This window comes from Cebus imitator, unplaced genomic scaffold, assembly GCF_001604975.1.
Source record: "Cebus imitator isolate Cc_AM_T3 unplaced genomic scaffold, Cebus_imitator-1.0 Scaffold120, whole genome shotgun sequence".
Classification (NCBI taxonomy): domain Eukaryota; kingdom Metazoa; phylum Chordata; class Mammalia; order Primates; family Cebidae; genus Cebus; species Cebus imitator.
Window position 1 is genome coordinate 5,119,026 of NW_016107435.1, and position 19,120 is coordinate 5,138,145.

The 19,120-nt window shown below is 51.2% G+C and overlaps 1 protein-coding gene across 6 annotated transcripts in view; it reads left to right on the forward strand.

Annotated features, from left to right (window-relative positions):
• Positions 1 to 19,120, forward strand: part of GFRA2 (GDNF family receptor alpha 2) — a 94,676-nt gene that overhangs the window by 33,052 nt on the left and 42,504 nt on the right. For all 6 annotated transcript variants that reach the window (XM_037742428.1, XM_037742427.1, XM_037742430.1 and 3 more), the window contains one exon: positions 9,108 to 9,462. In XM_037742428.1, the coding sequence (XP_037598356.1) occupies positions 9,108 to 9,462 (355 nt within the window). The remainder of the gene's footprint in view (positions 1 to 9,107; positions 9,463 to 19,120) is intronic.

Sequence of the window (19,120 nt, forward strand, 5' to 3'; positions counted from 1 at the left end):
TTTTTTTTCGAGACGGAGTCTTGCTCTGTTGCCCAGGATAGAGTGCAGTGGCACAATCTCAGCTCACTGCAACCTCCACCTCCTGGGTTCAAGTGATTCTTCTGCCTCAGCCTCCTGAGTAGCTGGGATTACAGGCATGCCACCACTCTTGGCTAATTTTTGTATTTTTAGTAGAGATGGGTTTCGCTGTATTGGCCAGGCTGGTCTTGAACTCCTGACCTCCAGTGATCCACCCGCCGCAGCCTTCCAAAGTGTTGTGGTTATAGGCATGAACCACCATGTGCAGCCAGTCATTCTCTTAAATTCCCTTATTTTTCTTTCTTTAAATTATTTATTTATCTTGAAACAGAGCCTTGCTCTGTTGCCCAGGCTGGAGTGCAATGGTATGATCTTGGCACTCTGCAACCTCTGCCTCCTGAATTCAAGCCATTCTCCTGCCTCAGTCTGCAACCTCCGCCTCCTGGGTTCAAGCCATTCTCCTGCCTCAGCCTCCTGAGTAGCTGGGATTGCAGGTGTGTGCCAAAACACCCGGCTTACTTTTGTAATTTTAGTAAAGACAGAATTTTGCCATGTTGACAAGGCTGGTCTCTAATTCCTGGCCTCCAGTGATCCAGCCGCCTTGGCCTCCCAAAGTTTTGGCATTACAGGTGTGAGCCACCATGCCAGACCTTATTTATGTATGTATGTACGTATGTTTGTACGTATGTGTTTACTACCAGTCTTACTGTCACTAGAGTGAAAGCTGCAGGAGAGGGACGATTCTTTCTTTCCTGCACACCGCTGGATTTTAGGGCCTGGCATGTAGTCGGTATGAAAGTATTTGTTGACCAGCTGCTAATGCAGGGACTCAGGTTCTGCTCCTGGAGAGGTGGGTGTGGTTGAGTGTATTTGTGTGTGTGTGTGTGTGTGTGCACATGTACCTCGGTGTGTACATATGCGGTTGAGTTTGCACAGGACCACAGTGGGCTCCTTTTAGCCTGCCATGGTGGACCTGTGGCTCCGGCTGGAAGGACCCAGGTGAGACAGCAGGGCTTTCCCTGGCCCTCCATCCCTCAGAATCTTGCACTACTGCATTGGGTAGGCAAGTGGGAGAGGCACAAAATGTAAGCTATTATGCAGTTCAAAATTTGTCATCATTCAGGTGAAGAAATGAGACCCAGAGAGGGACAAAGATTTACCTGGGGACTTCTTCAGCTTGGAGAAGCAGAGACAGAATTAGGATCCACGTTCTTTAACTGCCAATTAAGTAGTAGGGCTCCACATCTTGGCACAGGGGCCCAGGGTGAGCTCAGGGACAGACATTGTGGCTACAAATGGCATGAGGGGCAGTTTTCTCTGGGACAGGAAGGGCAGTTAAAACGCTTGGGTCTCGGCCGGGTGCGGTGGCTCACTGCTGTAATCCCAGCACTTTGGGAGGCCGAGGTGGATGGATCACAAGGTCAGGAGATCGAGACCATCCTGGCTAACATGGTGAAACCCTGTCTCTACTAAAATAAAATAAATTAGCCAGGCATGGGGGCATTCACCTGTAGTCCCAGTTTCTCTGGGGGGCTGAGGCAGGGGAATTGCTTGAACCTGGGAGGTAGAGGTTGCAGTGAGCCAAGATTGCACCATTGAACTCCAGCTTGGCAACAGAGCAAGACCCCGTCTCAAAAAAACGCAAAATAAACAAACAAACAAAAAACCACCTGGATCCCCATTGGCTGGGAAGCTTTATAGGATGGTGACCCTCTCCTTTCTGCCCACAGGCTCATTTGCGATTGGAAAGTCTACCTGAAAGACCCTCTCTGTTGGGAGGTGGCAGAGGGGGATGAAACAGTTGGGCAGTGTGCTTAGGTGACAATAGATGGCCACAGACCACCCTCTGTGAAGGGTGGGTTTGCTAAATTGTGTGCTGGGTGAAGTGTGTGTGTGTTTGGGGAGTGGGCCAAGGGCAGCCCTGCCCCTCTCCTAAGCATTGGTTATCTGTCTTTGGAAGGTGGCCTCAGAATTGCAGGGAGCTTGTGAAATCCAGATGCCCAAGTGCCAGCCACAGAGCTCTTGACTCGGTGGGGTCTGTGAGTCACAAACACACCAGAGGTCAAGCACCTTTCTCTAAACCAATGACTTCCCTCTGAGTGCATTGCGTGCCACTGCCAGAATGGGAGATGGGGCCAAGGAATACGTATTTTTAAAAAATTTGTTGCATTGTAATGCATTAGAAAAATTCAGAACTGATGTAGGTGTTATCATTTAGGATAAATCTACATAGGTATTGAAAAATTTCAAAGGTGAATCAATAAGGAATTAAGCACATTCATTATTTAAGAATTAAGGGATTTAGGCTGAGTTTGGTGGCTCATGCCTGTAATCCCAGCACTTTGGGAGGCCAAGGCAGGCGGATCACTTGAGGCCAGGAGTTCAAGACCATCCTGACCAACATGGAAAAACTCTGTCTCTACTAAAAAAATACACACACACAAAAATAGCCAGGTGTGGTAGCAGGCACCTGTAATCCCAGCTACTTGGGAGACCGAGGCAGGAGAATCACTTGAACCTGGGAGGTGGAGGCTGCAGTGAGCTGAGATGGTGCCACTGGACTCCAGCATGGGCGACAGAGAGAAACTCTGTCTCAAACAAACAAAAAAACAGAAGAAGAATTAAGGGATTTAAAGAAAAGTTAATTAAACATTAGTAGAGGTGGTGCTGTTAATGTGGCCAAAACGAGATAGGGAACTGAAATTAGGTAAACACAGCTAGATATAAGTCAAATAAATATTTAAAGAATATGAGTTTAAAGAGCGCTCCTATGCCTACCTTCAGAGCATGGAGGGGTTCCACTGTCTGGAACCACAGCCCAGTGGGGCAGATGGGCTCTTGGCTCAGGGCAGCACCCCAGGAGAGGCTGGGCTGGGTGCGGCCGGGGCAGGGCAGATGGGGAGGCTGAGCAGCAGCCCTTTCTGGCCATGCAGCCCCCAGCTGGCCTGCCCCTCTGCCGCTGGCTGTGCTCCCTTACTGGCTATACTCCCCGGGCCTGGGCCTACTTACTGGGCCTACTCCCCGCCCTCACCCAGGGAGGAGGAGAGGCGGAGATAAGAAGCCAGAGAGTGTCCCCTGGGGCTGGGAGTGGAGGCGGGGCGCTGGGAAGATGACTTAACTGAGGTTTTGGAGAAGGCCAAGTGTGGTTAAATCCCGCCTCCCTCTCCCTTGGGCAGCTGTTTACCATTTACTCCTTAGCCATCAAGGCTGCTCTCGGCAGGCCTGGGAGACCCACAGGGGTGGAGCTGGAGCATGTGTTGAGTTCAGGCTCTCCAGGGCCAGCCCAGGCCTGGGATAAATTCCTAGCTCCCGGATCACTCTCAGGTCTTGTGTGGTTTCAGCTGTTAGTGCAGGGATTGGCGCAGGGAGGTGGAGGGGGCTGGGTTTCCTGAATCCCCATTCCCTGCCCTTTGCACATTTTAGTACAGGGACTGTAGCCCCAGTGCCAGGCGAGAATTGTGAGGGGTCTTGGCCGGTGAAGTTTGTGTTTAGAATCTTCCACCTCCTTCTTCCCAATGGGGACTTGCCTTCTGGACAGGAGGGCCAGGAGCCTTAGGTGGATGGCAGGGCAGGGGCTGACTCTGAAGGGGTGTGCATCTGGCTAGCCTGCTGCAGATGGCAGTGGCTGGCCCTGTGCCAAGCCCTGACCCAGCCATCTCCCTCATGATGAAAATGCAGCGCAGGCTGCCTTTTTGGCGAGGTGCTTGGCAGAGCCTCAGATCCCAGGCCCGCTCCTGGGGGCCTTTCTCTCATCATCCGGCCCACTCAAACCCAGTTCCTGCCGGGAGGATCAGAGGGGGCATCTTCCTGGTAACCAGGTAGGAGCTGCGTTTCTTGATTTTTTGTTTCCTAGGACATTTACCAAGTTTTGGGCCAGGAGTTTACATGTCCTGCCTCTAGCAAAAGCTTTCACTATTCAAGCTCCAAATGGAAGTCACGGAGGCTATAATTACACCAGCACTAGCTCAGGGACCTGCTGAGAGGAGTGGGAACGCAGCACCTGGGGAACCTGGAGGCAGCCACAGGCCTAAATTAGCAGCCTTTCCCCTTGCAGTTGCTAACCTCCTCTCTGGGGTCCCTCCTGTTGCCTCTGCTCCACTGCTGGCCTGGGAGAACTTGTGCTTTAGAGACAGTGTCCCCACAATAGTCCTTGTGTTGACAGGCATTCTGGGGTCCTTCTGTCCTGGGAAGAATGGTTTGGTAGCAGCTTAAGGAACTGCCCGAGAGGCCACTCAGCCCCACGTGGCTGAAGGCCCCTGTCTTGGCTATCCTTGCCTTGACTTCCATGTCCAGTGTATTGAATTGCTTGCAGTTCCTCCTGGTGGTTGCCCCTGCTCCCGTTTCTGCATGGGACCCTTTTTCTGCTGTCTTTGCTTCCTCTGAGTCCTCCTGCAGGTTTTAGCAGAGATGTCAGTGCTTCCAGGACCCCCCAAAATCTGGACAGGATGCTTTTCTCTCTGCACCCTGACTTCCCTGACACAGAACTCAACATCGGCATGGTTACTCCTCTGTCCCTAGCTGTGTCTCAGGCAGGGTTGCAGCCTCAGTGTCTGGGGAAGTGCCTGGCACATAAAAGGTCCTCAATAAAGATATATTAATGGATTGAATAGGAAAACAAACCTGGATTCTTTTTCGGCCTTAATTTCCCTTAGCTTCCTTTTTTTTTTTTTTTTTTTTTTTTTTTTTTTTATTTTTTTTTTTTTTTTTTTTTTTTTTTTTTTTTTTTTTTTTTTTTTAGTAAAAGGCTTATTATTTTTTAAGAGTGGCTTTAGGTTCATAGCCAAATTGAGAGGAAGGTACAGAGAGTTCTCATCTACCCCCTACTCCTCCCCAGGCACGGCCTCCCCCACTGTCAGCATCCCTCCACAGAGGGATGCATTTGTTACAGTTCTTGAGCCTACACTGACACATCATTATTAGGCAAAGCCTGATACAATGTACAACTCTTGTATGTTCCACGGGTTTGGACAAACATCCAATGGCGTCCAGAGCAGTTTCAGTGCCCTAAAAATCCTCCATGCTCTGCCTCTTCCTCCCCGACTCCCCACTGACTCCTGGCAGCCACTGATCTCACTGTTTTCCCTTTTTCAGAGTGTCATACTGTTAGAATCATAGGGTGTGATGTGTCTCCTTTCATGTAAGCTTTCTCTACATCCTTTCATGACTTGATAGCTTATTTCCTTTTATCACAGAATAAGATTCCATTGTCTGGATGTACCCTCCCTCTTTTATTTTTACAACAAAAAGAGAGGGCACTTTTCTGTTTCTGCCTTTAAAGGGCTATTGTTGGTCAGGCACGGTGGCTCATACTTGCAATCCCAGCACTTTGGGAGGCCGAGGCGGGTGGATCACCTGAGATCATGAGTTTGAGACCAGTTGGCCAACATGGCGAAACCTTGTCTCTCCTGAAAATACAAAAATTATCCGGGTGTAGTGACAGGTGCCTTTAATTCCAGCCACTTAGGAGGCTGAGACAGGAGAATTGCCTGAAACCAGGAGGCAGAGGTTGCAGTGAGCTGAGATGGTGCCATCGCACTGCAGCCTGGGCAACAAGAGCAAAACTCAGACTCAAAAAAAAGGGGGCTGTTGTTGGCTAGACAAGGGGTTGGGGTGAGTGGCTCTATTTTCGTTGATCATCCCCCAAGTTTCAGGGCTGGGCCGGGCCTCACATGGTCCTATATTGATCACTGTTGCCTACTCTGCATCATTTTGCTTGCTTACTATTGTTCAACATTTTTTGAGCACTTACTGTAAAATAGACACTGGCCGAAATACATTTATTCCATCACCCCTTAAATACCTATTGCATAGCACCTGCGTGTCAAACACTGGCTCCTAGGGCTGTAGCGCTGAGCACAGCCCTGCCTTTCTGGAGCTTGTATTTGATAGAAACAAACAAATGAGTACGTGAGTACATACCATGGCAGATGGCGATGAGTGGCATGGGAAAAATAGGTCAGAGTAGGGGGTACATGGAAGGTGCATGGGGCATTGTTACTACGTGTGGGGAGGTTAGGAAGGACTCGCATACTAGGTAACATTTGAGCAGAGTCTTGAAGTAGATGAGGAGAGTGGCCGTGTGGCTGTGGTGGGGAGGGAGAGACCTCCAGGCCAAGAGGCCAGGCCGTGATGGGTGTGTTCCAGGAAGGGCGAGGAGGCTGGGGTGGCTGGATTCGAGTGAAATGAGCCAGGAGAAAGGAGTAGGAGATGAGGCCATATACAGCTGTGCTGGCTGATGGAAATGTAATATGCATCATGTATATAATTCTGCGTTTGCTTGTAATCACAAAGAAAAAAGAAACAGGTGAAATTATTTTTATTACTACATTTGTTTAACATCATAGATCCCAAATTTAAAAAAATTATTGATGGGATACTTTACATTATCTTTTTCTTTTTCTTTTTCTTTTTTTTTTTTTTTTTTGAGACAGAGTCTCCCTTTATTGCCCCAGCTGGAGTGCAATGGTACCATCTTGGTTCCCTGCAACCTCTGCGTCCTATGTTCAAGTGACTCTCGTGCCTCAGCCTCCTGTGTAGCTGGTTGAAGTCTACCATGTGTCACCACGCCCAGCTAATTTTTGTATTTTTAGTAGAGATGGGGTTTTACCATGTTGGCCAGGCTGGCCTCAAACTCCTTACCTCAAGTGATCTGCTTGCCTTGGCCTCCCAAAGTGCTGGGATTATAGGCATGAGCCCCATGCCCAGCCTACATTATTTTTTTCTTATCACATTTTCAAAATCTGGTGTGTGTTTCAAGGCCTTGTGTAAACATGTGAAATGCCCTACCCACATTTCAGGTTCCACGGCCATGTGTGGTGAGTGGACAGCAGTTCAGACAGCACACATTGTCCTGCCGTAGCAAATCGGACAGCACACACATAGAGCTGTGCAGGCCATGCTAAGGCCCCCGGAATGAGATGGGGAATCCATGGGGGGCTTTGGAGCCTGAGAGCAATGGCTCTCTGCCTTAGGTTCTAGAAGGTTCTCTCCAGCTGCTGTGATGAGAGATTGTCATGAGGTGGGGTATGCGGGCAGAGGGCAGAGCAGGAGGCTGGGGAAGAAGGCTCTGAACAGGCACAGTGTCAGTGGTTCAGACCCAGGTGGCAGCAGAGGCGGTGGTGAGAAGTGGCTGGATTCTGGCTGTGTTTCAAAGGTAGAGCTGCCAGGGCGTGTGAATATGAGAGGAGTCAAGGAAGCACCGGGAGTCTTGGCGTGGGCTGCTGGAAGGATGGGGTAATGTTTCCAGCAGGATAAGGAAGACTGTCAGAGGTGGAGAGAATCCCCAGGTTTTGAGGGGAAATCTGGGTTTGGGTTTGGATGTTTTGGATGTGTTAGCATGAGATTCAGGTATTAGGCTTGCGGCAAGAGGTGTTGAGTTGGCAGGTGGACAGATGAGTCTGGGGCTTAGGGCAGAGGTCTCGTCTGGGGGTTTAAATCTGGGAGTTGGACGTGCAGTGATGATGTTTCAGGCCATGAGATGAGCCACGAGTTCCAGGGAGCAGGTGCATGTAGAGAAAAGGAGGCTGAGCCCTGGATATGGAAGATGATGGGGCCAGCAAAGCAGCCTGAGCAAGAGACTGGGGAGGCAGCAGGGAGCCCTGCAGGGAGTGGGAGGCACAGGAGAGGAATGGGCTGTGTCTAGTGCTGCTGATGGGCTGAGGAAGATGAGGCCGGTAGATTCCTGAGCATCCATCAGATGAGGCCAAACGCCAGGCTGAAGCGGGTCCAAGGGAGAACAGGAGGAGAGCAAGGGGCAGCTGGCGTAGACAACTCGATTGAGGGGTTTTGCTTTAAAGGGGAGCAGAAAAATGGGGTGGTAGCTTGAGAGGTATGTGTGGTCACAAGGACGTCTTTTTTTAATTGAAGATGGTGATGTAATACCTGATGGGAGTGGTCTAGAAGACAGCAAAATTATGATGTAGGGCAGAGAGAAAAAAATGAGCTATCGCATTCATGCTCACAAAGACCCTATGTGGTAGGTACTAATTTGCAGATAAGGAAACCGAGGCAAAGGTTCAGCCATTTGTCCCAGGTCATGCAGCCAGTGAGTATCAGGTCCAGGAGTTGAATGCTGATGGCTGAGTTCTAGAATGCTCAGTTTTGGCTTGTGTGCTCTTCTGCCTCTTGGTTTCCTGGCTGGAGTTGTGAGCTCTTCCAGAGTGGCCCCTCCTCTTGCCCTTTTATATCCAACATGGCACCCAGCAGGGGGCTGTGCAGAGGTAGGACCTCATCCGTCTTTAATGGGCAAGTGATTAGAACATTAGGAACTATGTGCTGGAAGTGCTCAGACACTGGGCCCACGTGAAAGGGATGTGTGGCCTCAGCCTCCCTCACCCCCAGTCTTTCCCACCACCCACCTGGGTCTTGCATGGAGAGAGTGGTGCTCAGGAAATACTGGGAAGCATTTGGGGCAGATGAAGAATGGATGAGGAACGCTGATGGTTCTCGCTGGCATAACTGTGCTATTGGGTGTGACTCGGGTACCTGTGCTGGGCAACCTTGGGCAGGCCCCTTGCCCAGATGGTGCTTCAGTTTCCTTATCTGTAAGATAACAAGGCTGGATTAGAGGATCTCCCATCTGGCTCTCACCAGAATGTCTCGGGAGGTCATGTGTGTGCTGTCTGCACCCAGTCTGCCGCATCATGAGCATCCTCTGACCCCAAGTGCCAGGGTCCTGCTGGTGGGTGCACAGGATCCCCATCGTTGTATGGTCCTGAGCCAGTCACTTTATTTCCCATATTTGTAAACAGGGCCTTACACATCTAGTTGCTTGCCTTTTAGGCTTGTGATGAGTTTTAAGTCCACCGTTGCCGTAGATCGCCATGGTACAGCTCGCCCTGCACCAGGCGTTTCCTAGGCACTCCCTCAACCTGTCTATTAACTCCTTGAATTAATTAATTAAACTCCTAACCACAGCTTTAGGAGATAGGTCCTGTGAAGTGATCCCCATTTCACAGATGGGGAAACTGAGGCACAGAATGGGTATATGGAAGCATATTGAGTACTGGGAGATACCTCCCAGCGAGGGGGCAGCTGCATCCTCCTCATGCCCGTGTGGCCTCTGACCTGCAGTCATGTTCCTTCTCTAGGGACAGGGGCAGACCCAGTGGTCAGCGCCAAGAGCAACCATTGCCTGGATGCTGCCAAGGCCTGCAACCTGAATGACAACTGCAAGAAGCTGCGCTCCTCCTACATTTCCATCTGCAACCGCGAGATCTCACCCACCGAGCGCTGCAATCGCCGCAAGTGCCACAAGGCCCTGCGCCAGTTCTTCGACCGGGTGCCCAGCGAGTTCACCTACCGCATGCTCTTCTGCTCCTGCCAAGACCTGGCGTGCGCCGAGCGCCGCCGGCAAACCATCCTGCCCAGCTGCTCCTACGAGGACAAGGAGAAGCCCAACTGCCTGGACCTGCGTGGTGTGTGCCGGACTGACCACCTGTGCCGGTGAGCGCTGTGGCAGCCCCGGGGGTGCTGGCAGGAGGGGGCTCACGTCGCCAGGCTGTGCTTTCCTTTCTCTTTATTCTTCGAGGTGCATTGAATTATGACCCTGAGTCCAGCAGAAAGGGTGTCAGAAAGGGCAAAACTGACTTGGACATGTGCAAAATGAATTGTCCATTTCATTCATTCATCCATCCAACTACTTCTTTATTCATTCATTTGTTCATTCGTTCACTCAGAACAGGTTTATCTTTTGCTTACTCTGTGCTCAGCTTCGGAAACCAAAACGAGCAACCCACAGAGCTTGTAATTTAAAACCATAGACTCCTAGAGCCTTGGGATAAGGGACTTTTGGGTGCAGCGGCTCATGCCTATAATCCAAGTGACTCAGGAGACTGAGGGAGGAGGATCACTTGAGGCCAGGAGTTGAGACCAGGCTGTACAACATAGCAAGATTCAGTCTCTACCAAAATGAGGGAAAGACTGAAAGATGAAACAACTGGCAAGTTACAGAGCAAGTAGCTTGTTGAAGGTCACATAGCGTTACCTTTCGGAGGGGGATTCCAGCTAAACTGCTTGCTTTCCAGTATTATTTAGTGCCCCAGGCTAAAATAGTGACTGTGGGTATGGAGAAAACTGGGTTATTTCAGAGGAGATTGAGAGGTAGCCTTGATAGGAGTAGGTGGCTGGCTGAAAGTCACCTGGAGATAGAACCCTGGTGGCAAGAACTGTTTTTGTTTTGTTTACTCCATGCCCTGTCCTGCATGTAGACCCTGGCACGTGGTGAACATTCCATTAGGTTACTTGAATGGATAAATGGATGGTGTCTGGAAGTTTCCTGGTTGAGTAACTCTAGGGAGATGGAGCCATTCAGGGGGGTGGTATTGGACATGCAGCATTTGATGGGGTTGGGGGACAGCTGCCACCTTCACAGCAACACCTAGGGGGCACTTGGACTTGTGGATCTTGATCTCAGTAATGAGGCTGGAAAGAAGAGATGGGTTTGGGAGCTATTGGGTACTTTGTTGGTGATTAAAGCCATGGAAGTAAATGAGATGGCCTAAGAGGGGTTGGTAGAGCTCAGGAGGGAGTCTAGGCTGGAGATGCCTGCAGATTTGGGCATTATCAGTGTTGAAGTGATAGGTGAAGGTTTGGAGCAGATGGTGGAGGCAGAAATCTACTGGAAACACCAGTGCTTAAGGGAGGGGCAAAGGAAGTGGGATATGAGACTAGAAGAGAAGGAGGTTTCAGAGGGAGGAGGTGACCGAGCTATGGTGTCTCACAGAGTGTGTATACGTGTGTGCTTGTTTGTGTGCGTGTGTGTGTGTGTGTGATGGAAGATGGGCCGCAGTGGGCCCACTCCTGGCAGCAGAAGTAGAGGCTTTGGGTACAAACCACCTCTTCAGAAGGAAGCAGGGCCAGGGCCAGGGGCACAGAGAGACAAGAAATGGAGAGGGAGAGCTGGGGCCCTGTGCACGCACAAGGGGAAGCACTTCTTTGATTTGCAGAACAGGCGCTCCTGGAGTTCACAGAAGGGCCTGATCCCAGAGCTAGCTGCAGGGCTCAGGGAAAGCTCTGTGAAGAAGGTGGGCTTTTCTCTTCTGCTTACTTCAAAAAATACATCCTGTGGCCGGCCTATACAAACTGATGGAGGCGACTGAAGATGAAGCTATACACATAACAATGAGGAGGGCCAGCCTTAGAAAGGAGGAGGGAGCAGATGCAGCCACGCTGTGAGCTCTGAGCTTCCTGGTTGCAGAGATAAAGGGGAGGCTTGATGGGCCACGTAACTCCCCAAACAGGGTAGACAGGAGCATGATTTGAGACACATTCGCTTCTTGTTCTGAATGCTAACATGACCTTGCGGGGCTGCGTCATACACAACTGCGTGGAACGATGGAGCAGATGGGAACTGGGCCTTGAAGGAACTGGAAAAGACCAGCGTGAACCCAAGCCCAGCACCCAACCACAGGAGTGGGCCAGGCGCACTCAAAAGCTGGAGGATTGCAGGGGCCGGCGACGGGGCCAGGCATCAAGCCACTCAGGTGTCTGAACTACGCATCTGGGGCAGAGGAGTGGCTGGAACACCACACCCACTTTATTAATACGGCTTTAAGGAAGGACAGATAATGCGGCAATGTAGTGCGCGGCTCCTGTGGGGTCTGCAGGCCTGAGATGAGTGAATTTGGAGCAGGGTGACTCATGGCTTGGAGAATGTCTGTGTCTGCTGAAGGAACCAGAAGCATTTTTTGTTTGTTTTGTTTTTCTGGAGGTGGGGGAAGCTGGGAAACAGGAGAATCAAGTGATACACTTCACACGGTGGAACCAGAGAGGGCATTTAAACAGGACTAAGTATTGGGAGGGTCAGGACTGAGGAATCCCGGGAGCGGAGGGCTGACAGTTTCTGAGGTGTGCTGAGCCAAGCAGATGAGCTCCGTACCCTGGGATGTAAATGTAAACAACAGCGACTCCAGGACCCACAGACAGTGTCGTGTCTGGATTATTGAATTAGGTACATGGCTCATGTTAGGAGGCCTGGGGTCCTGAGTAGGAAATTTCTATTGCTCCGGGATGTGGCTGGGTGAGCTCCTGATCTTGAAGCAGGGCGTTCTTCCAATCCATCTCCCTGATCTCCTACCAACACGCCCATCTGCATGCAGATTTAAATGTGGTCCCGAAGAGGCAGGGAAGGAATGAGGGTGGAAGCTGCATTAGGAAGAGTCTGGCAGGGGCATGGAGAAAGGTCCTTTAGGGAACTTTGCACGTGATGGAGAGTCGAGGTTTGGGGTGGGGTGCATTGAGACGTGCGTCCAGAACGACAGAGACTGATACACGCAGACTGCAGGTGTGGAGGAGGTTGCTGCGGCGGTGCTCAGAGCCAGGGGACCTACCTTTACCCTTCACCTGTCTGGAGCTTCCTGCGTGGTCCTCGGTGGGCCCTTAAGTCACTCCTCATGCCCTAGGGGTCTTTATCCATCAAATGAGGATGCTGAACTGAGTCATCTCTAGGGACCCCCCAGGTCTTCTAAGTCTGTGGTTCTGATTCTGTTAAAGCAGTTTTCCTGTCTGCCTTCTCTCTCTGCTCCTGCCCTCTCCACTGGTGGTTATTTTACTGGAGAGATGAGCTCTTGGTATAAGGGGAAATGACCCGGCCAGCCTCATCAGGGTGGATGGTGTGGGAGCAGGTATTTGAAGGGCCCTTCTCACCTGGTCTGGGCCTGGAAGGAGAGGAGTGGCTTCTTTCCACACTCTTGCAGGCCTGACTTGCTGACCCAAGTGTTGCTGTCCCCAGCATCCTCAAAAGTGCTCAGGTGTCCTCTGGATACCCGTTGTCAGCATCAGAGGTGACAGGTGGCTCAAGAGGGGCACCTGGAGAGCAGGAAACCTGGTTGTGGCTCTCAACTGCCTGGGAAGGGGTGCACTTCTTCCTTTCCCTGGTTTGACTTCCTCCAGGTTTCTGCCCTCCAGGATGGGGATTGCAGGTGGAAATCTTCATTTTGAAAATGGGAGAACCCAATGCCATGGTGTTTGCAGCAGGAATTGCAGAACCCCCAAGCCTGCCTTTGCTGGTACTTTAATGAATGGAGCTGGCCTTGATGGGTGTCCTGGGAAAGCCTCTCTGGGCTTGCGACTCTGGAAGTGAGGCCCCAGCCCTTGGGCATCTCCTAGGAACATGCTACATGCTATGGCACCCAGCCCTGATGCAGCCAGGCCTGTTTGGTCCCCGTGGTCCTAACGCCTGCCGAGGGAGTTGGCCCAGAGATGCCCAGGCTTCTTGCTGGGTGAATCTTGGCCCAGGATTCTTGGGGGAAGCTCTTCCAGAGCTGACCTCACCTGGCACTACATGAAAGCAAGCATGTTGATTCGCCGTGCAGCACACTGCCTGGCAGGCCTCGTCTGTCACCCGTTTGAGATTTAGCAGGCTCTGCATGCTGTCTTATTAAATGTCACTAATGATAAAGTGTTGGTGGTTTCCTTTGATCTAGGGTTTAAAGATGCCTTGGTTAAATAAGGCTATCTGCTTGCTGGGCCTCAGGGTTTTGGGAAGCACCTTTGAATCCTCCCATCATCCTTTGAACTCAGAGCAGTTTGGGGTCAGTGGCTGAGGATGGAGCCTCGGGGAGTGGAAGCTTTGGGCTCTACGGACAGTTTCACCTGGCTCTGAAGTTGCATCTCGGGAACCTTGGCTCTGTCTTTGGCCTTTGTCTGGTTCATATCCCCTGAGCCTTAGGGCTGTGGACTTAAGCTAAGTGAGCATCTAGGGAAAGACCAGGAGAGCCGTTTTCTTTAAAGACTTCTGATAAGGAGCCTGGAAAGCCTGGAGAACTTCTTGGAATGAGTCCATGGCATTTGGCTGGATCCACTCGGCCCCCACAGTGGGCCAAGATCTACATTTTAAAAACATAGTCTTTTGGTTTTCACTCTGTCTGCTTATAGTCATTGCAAAGATGGTCTCAGATTGTGTGTGTGTGTGTGTGTGTGTGTGTGTGTGTGGCAGTTGGGGGTCGTGGGAGGATGATTCTTTTGTTCTCTAAACTGTGTCCCTACCAGGCCTCATTTGGAAGAGGTCCTCTGAAATGCCCTGTTCCTCTTAGTCTGCCAAGAGAACATAAATAACTCCTTGCTGGCCTGGAGCCATCTCCTGGGCTGTAATTTAACCTCTGGGTGCGGAGGGTGTGTATAAATAGATTCCAGCCTGGAGCTACCCTGGCAACCTGGGCCCTTTCCTGCAATGGACACTGCCTTTGTCAGAGAGGCTTGTTGGGAAGCAGAGGAAGTTGGGCCTCACCTCCCTCAAGGCTGTCTTCAGGGGTGGGAAGGAGTCCCTTCCACACACTCTCCTTCTTGCCCAGCATGGAGGGTGTTCAGTATCTTTAGACAGTGTGGATGAACAGGTCTAGGCTTGATGCTTGGCTCCTTGGGACTGTCCCTCAGCTTAGTGGCTTTCCATAGGATCTGTTGGCTGATGTTTTTAGCAGATCATCTCTAAATGGCAGCAAACGATTATTTGCACAGGGGCAGGTGGGCTGTGGTGCTTTCAAGCATCTCCTTCTTTTACAGGAAAGGTCCTTGAATATCTTGAAACTATACAGAAAGTTTTGTGTGTATTTTCTAGAAAGAAATTTGTTGCATTCATTAGATTCTCTAAGGGTTACTTGATCTCCCAAAGCATAGGAACCTCTTCCTTCTCTAGATGGCCAACTTGGATTGGCTCCCTAGAGAAGGATTGTTGAGTCTGACTCCTCGCTCAGTAGCAAAGAGGGCTGTGATTGATTAGTGATGCCTACCACAGGTATAGGAGGGGAGCATGGATACTCCTCGGAACCCAGCCAGTCCTCCCTGGGGTCAGCAGGTTACCTATAGTAGGAGAAATGGGGGTCCTGTGACCATTTCTTTATTAACTTCCCTACTCTTTATTGGTCATCCACTTTGGGCCAGTAGTTGTGTTCAATTGGGAGAGTTAATGAAGAAGTAGGTAGAGGTCCTTGTCCTCATGGTGCTTAGAGCCTGAGGATGGTACTCTGTGTCGACTGTCTCTGTGGAGGGAGAGGAGCCCCCCCACTACCATTGTAGCTACAGTTGTGTAGATTATAGCTTTCACTCAGGTTCTCTTGAAATCCCAATTCTACTTGTCTTCCCTGGGTTACCCTGCTGGCATTGTAGAGCAGCCGTTTCTTAGCGGAGATGAGTCACAGAGAAGTAAAATCTCGCCCAGGGCCCCACCTGGCCTTGAGCAGCGCTCAGAGTCCAACAGCCACATCCAGCCCCAGAGCAAAGCTGCGCAGAGGAGTGTGGGGGGAAAGGCCACCCCCTTCCTGAAGAACCTAACTGCAAGGAGCCGAGGCCCTAAGATCCAGCTTCCCCTTGGGGAGCCCCTGTGGCTGCTGTTGCTGGTCTCAATAGGGGCTGTGCTTGGGCCAAGGGTCCCCGAGTGACCCTTCCTAGAGTTTCCTGTGACATGTTGTGACAAGGCTGGAGTGCTGGCTATTACTTTATTAAAGGCTCTGGGGAAATAAGCACACAGAGAAGCTCCAAACCAGAGCTCTAGTTTACAAGATAGGGTTCATGCATCGCCCTGCCCTGGCTCCTGCCGCTTGGCAGGGCTGCACAGAGCCTTGACCTTGACTTTACAGGCTTCTCTAGAGGCATCTGGGCCCCACAGGCTCACACCCTAGGTGGATGATATGCAGACTCTGTTCAGCTAAGGCTCCCATTTGTGGAGTTGTGCTTGAGGACCCAGGCATCTCTGAGTGGTTGGGGAGGAGTGACCCATGCAGGACATGTCACTCATGCAGAGAGTATCCGAATGCAGGCCAGCATGGTTTGTTCATACCAGAGGCCTCACCTAGAGTTGGGTGTGTGTTTGCTCACACAGGGGCAGACACACTTTCAGCCACACTGGTCTTGCATTGTTCACACTGGCTCCTTGAATGTTTCTTTTCCACTCACTGGCATGGACTGTCTCTTTGCCTGGTATCTTAGTCAGCATGGGCTGCTGTAATGGAATACCATAGACTGGGTGGCTTCAGCAGCAAATATTTACTCCTCACAGTTCCGGAGGCTGGAGATCTGAGATCTGGGCTGGGTTCTTGATGGCACCTTGATCTATGAAGGCCCCAAGGTGAGGGCCTTTTTCCTGGTGTATGTATGCCCTTTGTTGATGTGTGCACACAGAGGCAGAGGAGAGAAAGAGAGATCAATCCGGTGTCTGTTCCTCTTCTTATAAGGCCACTAATCCCATCATGAGGGCCCCATCCCCATGACCTCATCCAACTCTAACCACCTCCCAAAGGCCCCACCTCCAAATACCATCACACTGGAAATTAGAGGTTTAACATATGAATTTTGGGGAGACACAAACACTACATTCCTAACATCTAGACTTCCCCTTCATCAAGCCTGTTTGGCTCCCATCCTGTAACTTCTGGCCCCTGCTTTCCCAGACGCTTCGTAGAACTTGTCTGTATCCTTCCTGCGGCTTTCCTTTAATATTTTTCTTCCCAATCATGCCTCTGTTTTCTAATATTCTCATTTTACGTTATTATCGCATTGGCTTATTTGTTTATTTATGTATTTATTTATTTATTTTGAGATGGAGCCTTGCTCTCTCTCTCAGGCTGGAGTGCAGTGGCGTGATCTCGGCTCACTGCAACGTCCGCTTCCCAGATTCCAGCGATTATCCTGCCTCAGCCTCCTGAGTAGCTGGGACTACAGGCGTGCACCACCACGCCTGGGTATTTTTTGCATTTTTACTAGAGATGGGGTTTCATCATGTTGGCCAGGCTGGTCTTGACTCCTGACCTTGTGATCCGGCCACCTCAGCCTCCCAAAGAGCTGGGGTTACAGTACAAGCCACCACGCCCAGCTGGCTTATTTCTTTAACAAGTATTTGTTATGTGCTTACTCTGTGCCAGGCACCATGCTAGACATCGAATGCCCCCTGGAGAACACAATGTGGGTGGTTTCTGCCCCCTTGGAGCTGACAGTCTGATGGAGGAGGCAGATGGTGAGCAAACAAACAGATAAGCATCTAGATAACTGTGGCTGAAATGAGCAGGATGCAGAAATAGAGAATAACGGGCAGAGAGGGGGAATCTGCTTGGCCAGGAAGCGTTTATCTGTGAGATGACATTTAAACTGAGACCTGAGGAATGGGGAGCCTGGTGTCAGACCAAGGGGAGAAAGAGCATCACATGCAGAGGGCATAGCACGTGCAGAAGTTTGCAGAAGGGGGAAAGGGGGGACGAGTGTGGCTGGGGCATCAGGGCTCAGAGAGAGAGAGGCTCAGGTTGACGTTGCGAGGCAGGCAGGGTCCAGATCACACGGGGCCTTGCAGGCCACGGCAGGGAGTTTGGACTTCCGAGTACAGTTGGAAAGGAGCTTCTGAAGCCAAGCAGTGCATTGTGAAAATTATGATACAGAAAGATTACTCTGGCTGCTGTGTGGAGAATTAAGGGAGAAGGCGAGAATGACTGCAGAGAGGCCAGGGAGGAGGTTATTTTAGCATCACTGGATCAGAGATGATGGCCACTCAGCCCAGGGTGGTGGCCAGGTGGAGACAGATAAGTGGATAAATTGGAGATATTTCGGAGGTGGAAATGATATACCTGGACTGTGGGAGTGAGGGTGGTGGAGGAGCTTGAGGATGACTCACAGGCTTCTGGCTTGGGCAGCTCGGTGGTGATGGTGCCACTTTCTGAGATGGCGAAGGCCTAGGGGGAGATAAATCCGGAGTTCCATTTTGGGCGTGTTAATTTCGAGATGCTTTTGAGACATTCATATCTGGCGCTTGACTGGGGTTGTAAATTCTGGGGGTCATTAGCATATTTATGGCACTTAAAGCTAGGGGAGTGGGCAGGGTTCTCCTAGGGAGAGTCCGGCAGGAAAGGCGCCGCTGGGAACTTGCCTGGCACCCTGTCAGTGCCCAGTAGTGCTGGGTGCTGTTATTATGGTGCCCTAGTAGTCAAGAGAACATGTTCTGAAAAAGAGGGAATGGATTGCTTTGTTAGGTAGTGGGTTCCCCATCCTCAGAGGTGCAGAGACAGAGACTGGAGGTCTCCCTGCCAGCATCAAAGGAGTGTCGGGGAAGGGGTCTTGTAGGTGAGTGGCACATCAGACCACCACTGGCACTCCCCTGCTTAGAGCAGAATGAGCACATTGACTTATGAGCAAAGAGCAGTGAGATATTTCCTCCTCATATAGAGGGAGAAGGAAATTTAGGGATCGCTGTCCCCACTCTCCATGGCCCAAGACACGTTGCTTGTGTCTGGCAGGAGCCCTCCCAAGCATGTGACTCCTCTTCCCCCAGTCCATGGGGGTGCGCTCTGAGCTCTCAGATATGCCCAGGAGAAGAATCCTGATGAATGGGGGTCAGACAGATGCTCACCTCAGCAGCTGCGTGAGCTGGCCATGTTCTTCAAGCATGGAGCTCCTGTTTTCCTTGTCAAAATAAGGACAGTAGCACCTCTGTGGAAGCTCTGTAGTCCATTGAGGAGGCCTTTCGTGGAGCTCTGCGTCTGGGAGCTTAGCACCTGGGATGCTGCAGTGAACCGCAGGTCTTCCCTAAGGCACCCTCAGCCTTGCCCTGGCTGTGACATGGGGGGGCCAGCCCCCACAGGCCTGGTGGGGAAGGCCTCTTGGAGGTGGTGTCTGAGCTGGGTTTGAAGGAGGGGTAGGCCTGTACTCTGAGGAGGCCCTTCTTTCTGTTCCTTGCAGAGGGCACATGTGTGTAAAACTAGAGGTATCCCAGAGGAAAGAGAAACTCAGCTCACAAAGCCCTGGACCAGGGAGGTTGACTTTCTCCACAAGATAGTGGCCAGCCATGAAGTATTTTGAGCAAGAGATAAACATGATTGAATTGGTGTTTTAGAAAGATCCCTTTGGCCGCTGTGTGCAGTCGTGTTGGAGGAGACAGGGAGTCTGTTTAGGAAGCTGAAATGTGATGGAGTCTGAGACAGGGCCAGGGCAGAGGGCAGAGGGCAGAGGGCAGAGGGCTCAGCTCCCAGGGCCTGATGGATGCAGACAGTGAAAGGGAGAGTTTGGGATGGTGCCAAGGTCTGTGGCCTGGTGGTCAGATGGTTGGTGATGCTGTCACCTGAGAAAAGGGGGTGGGGAGGAGGAGGAGGGGAGAAGGTGAGGAGGGGGAGGGGAGGAGGAGGGAGAG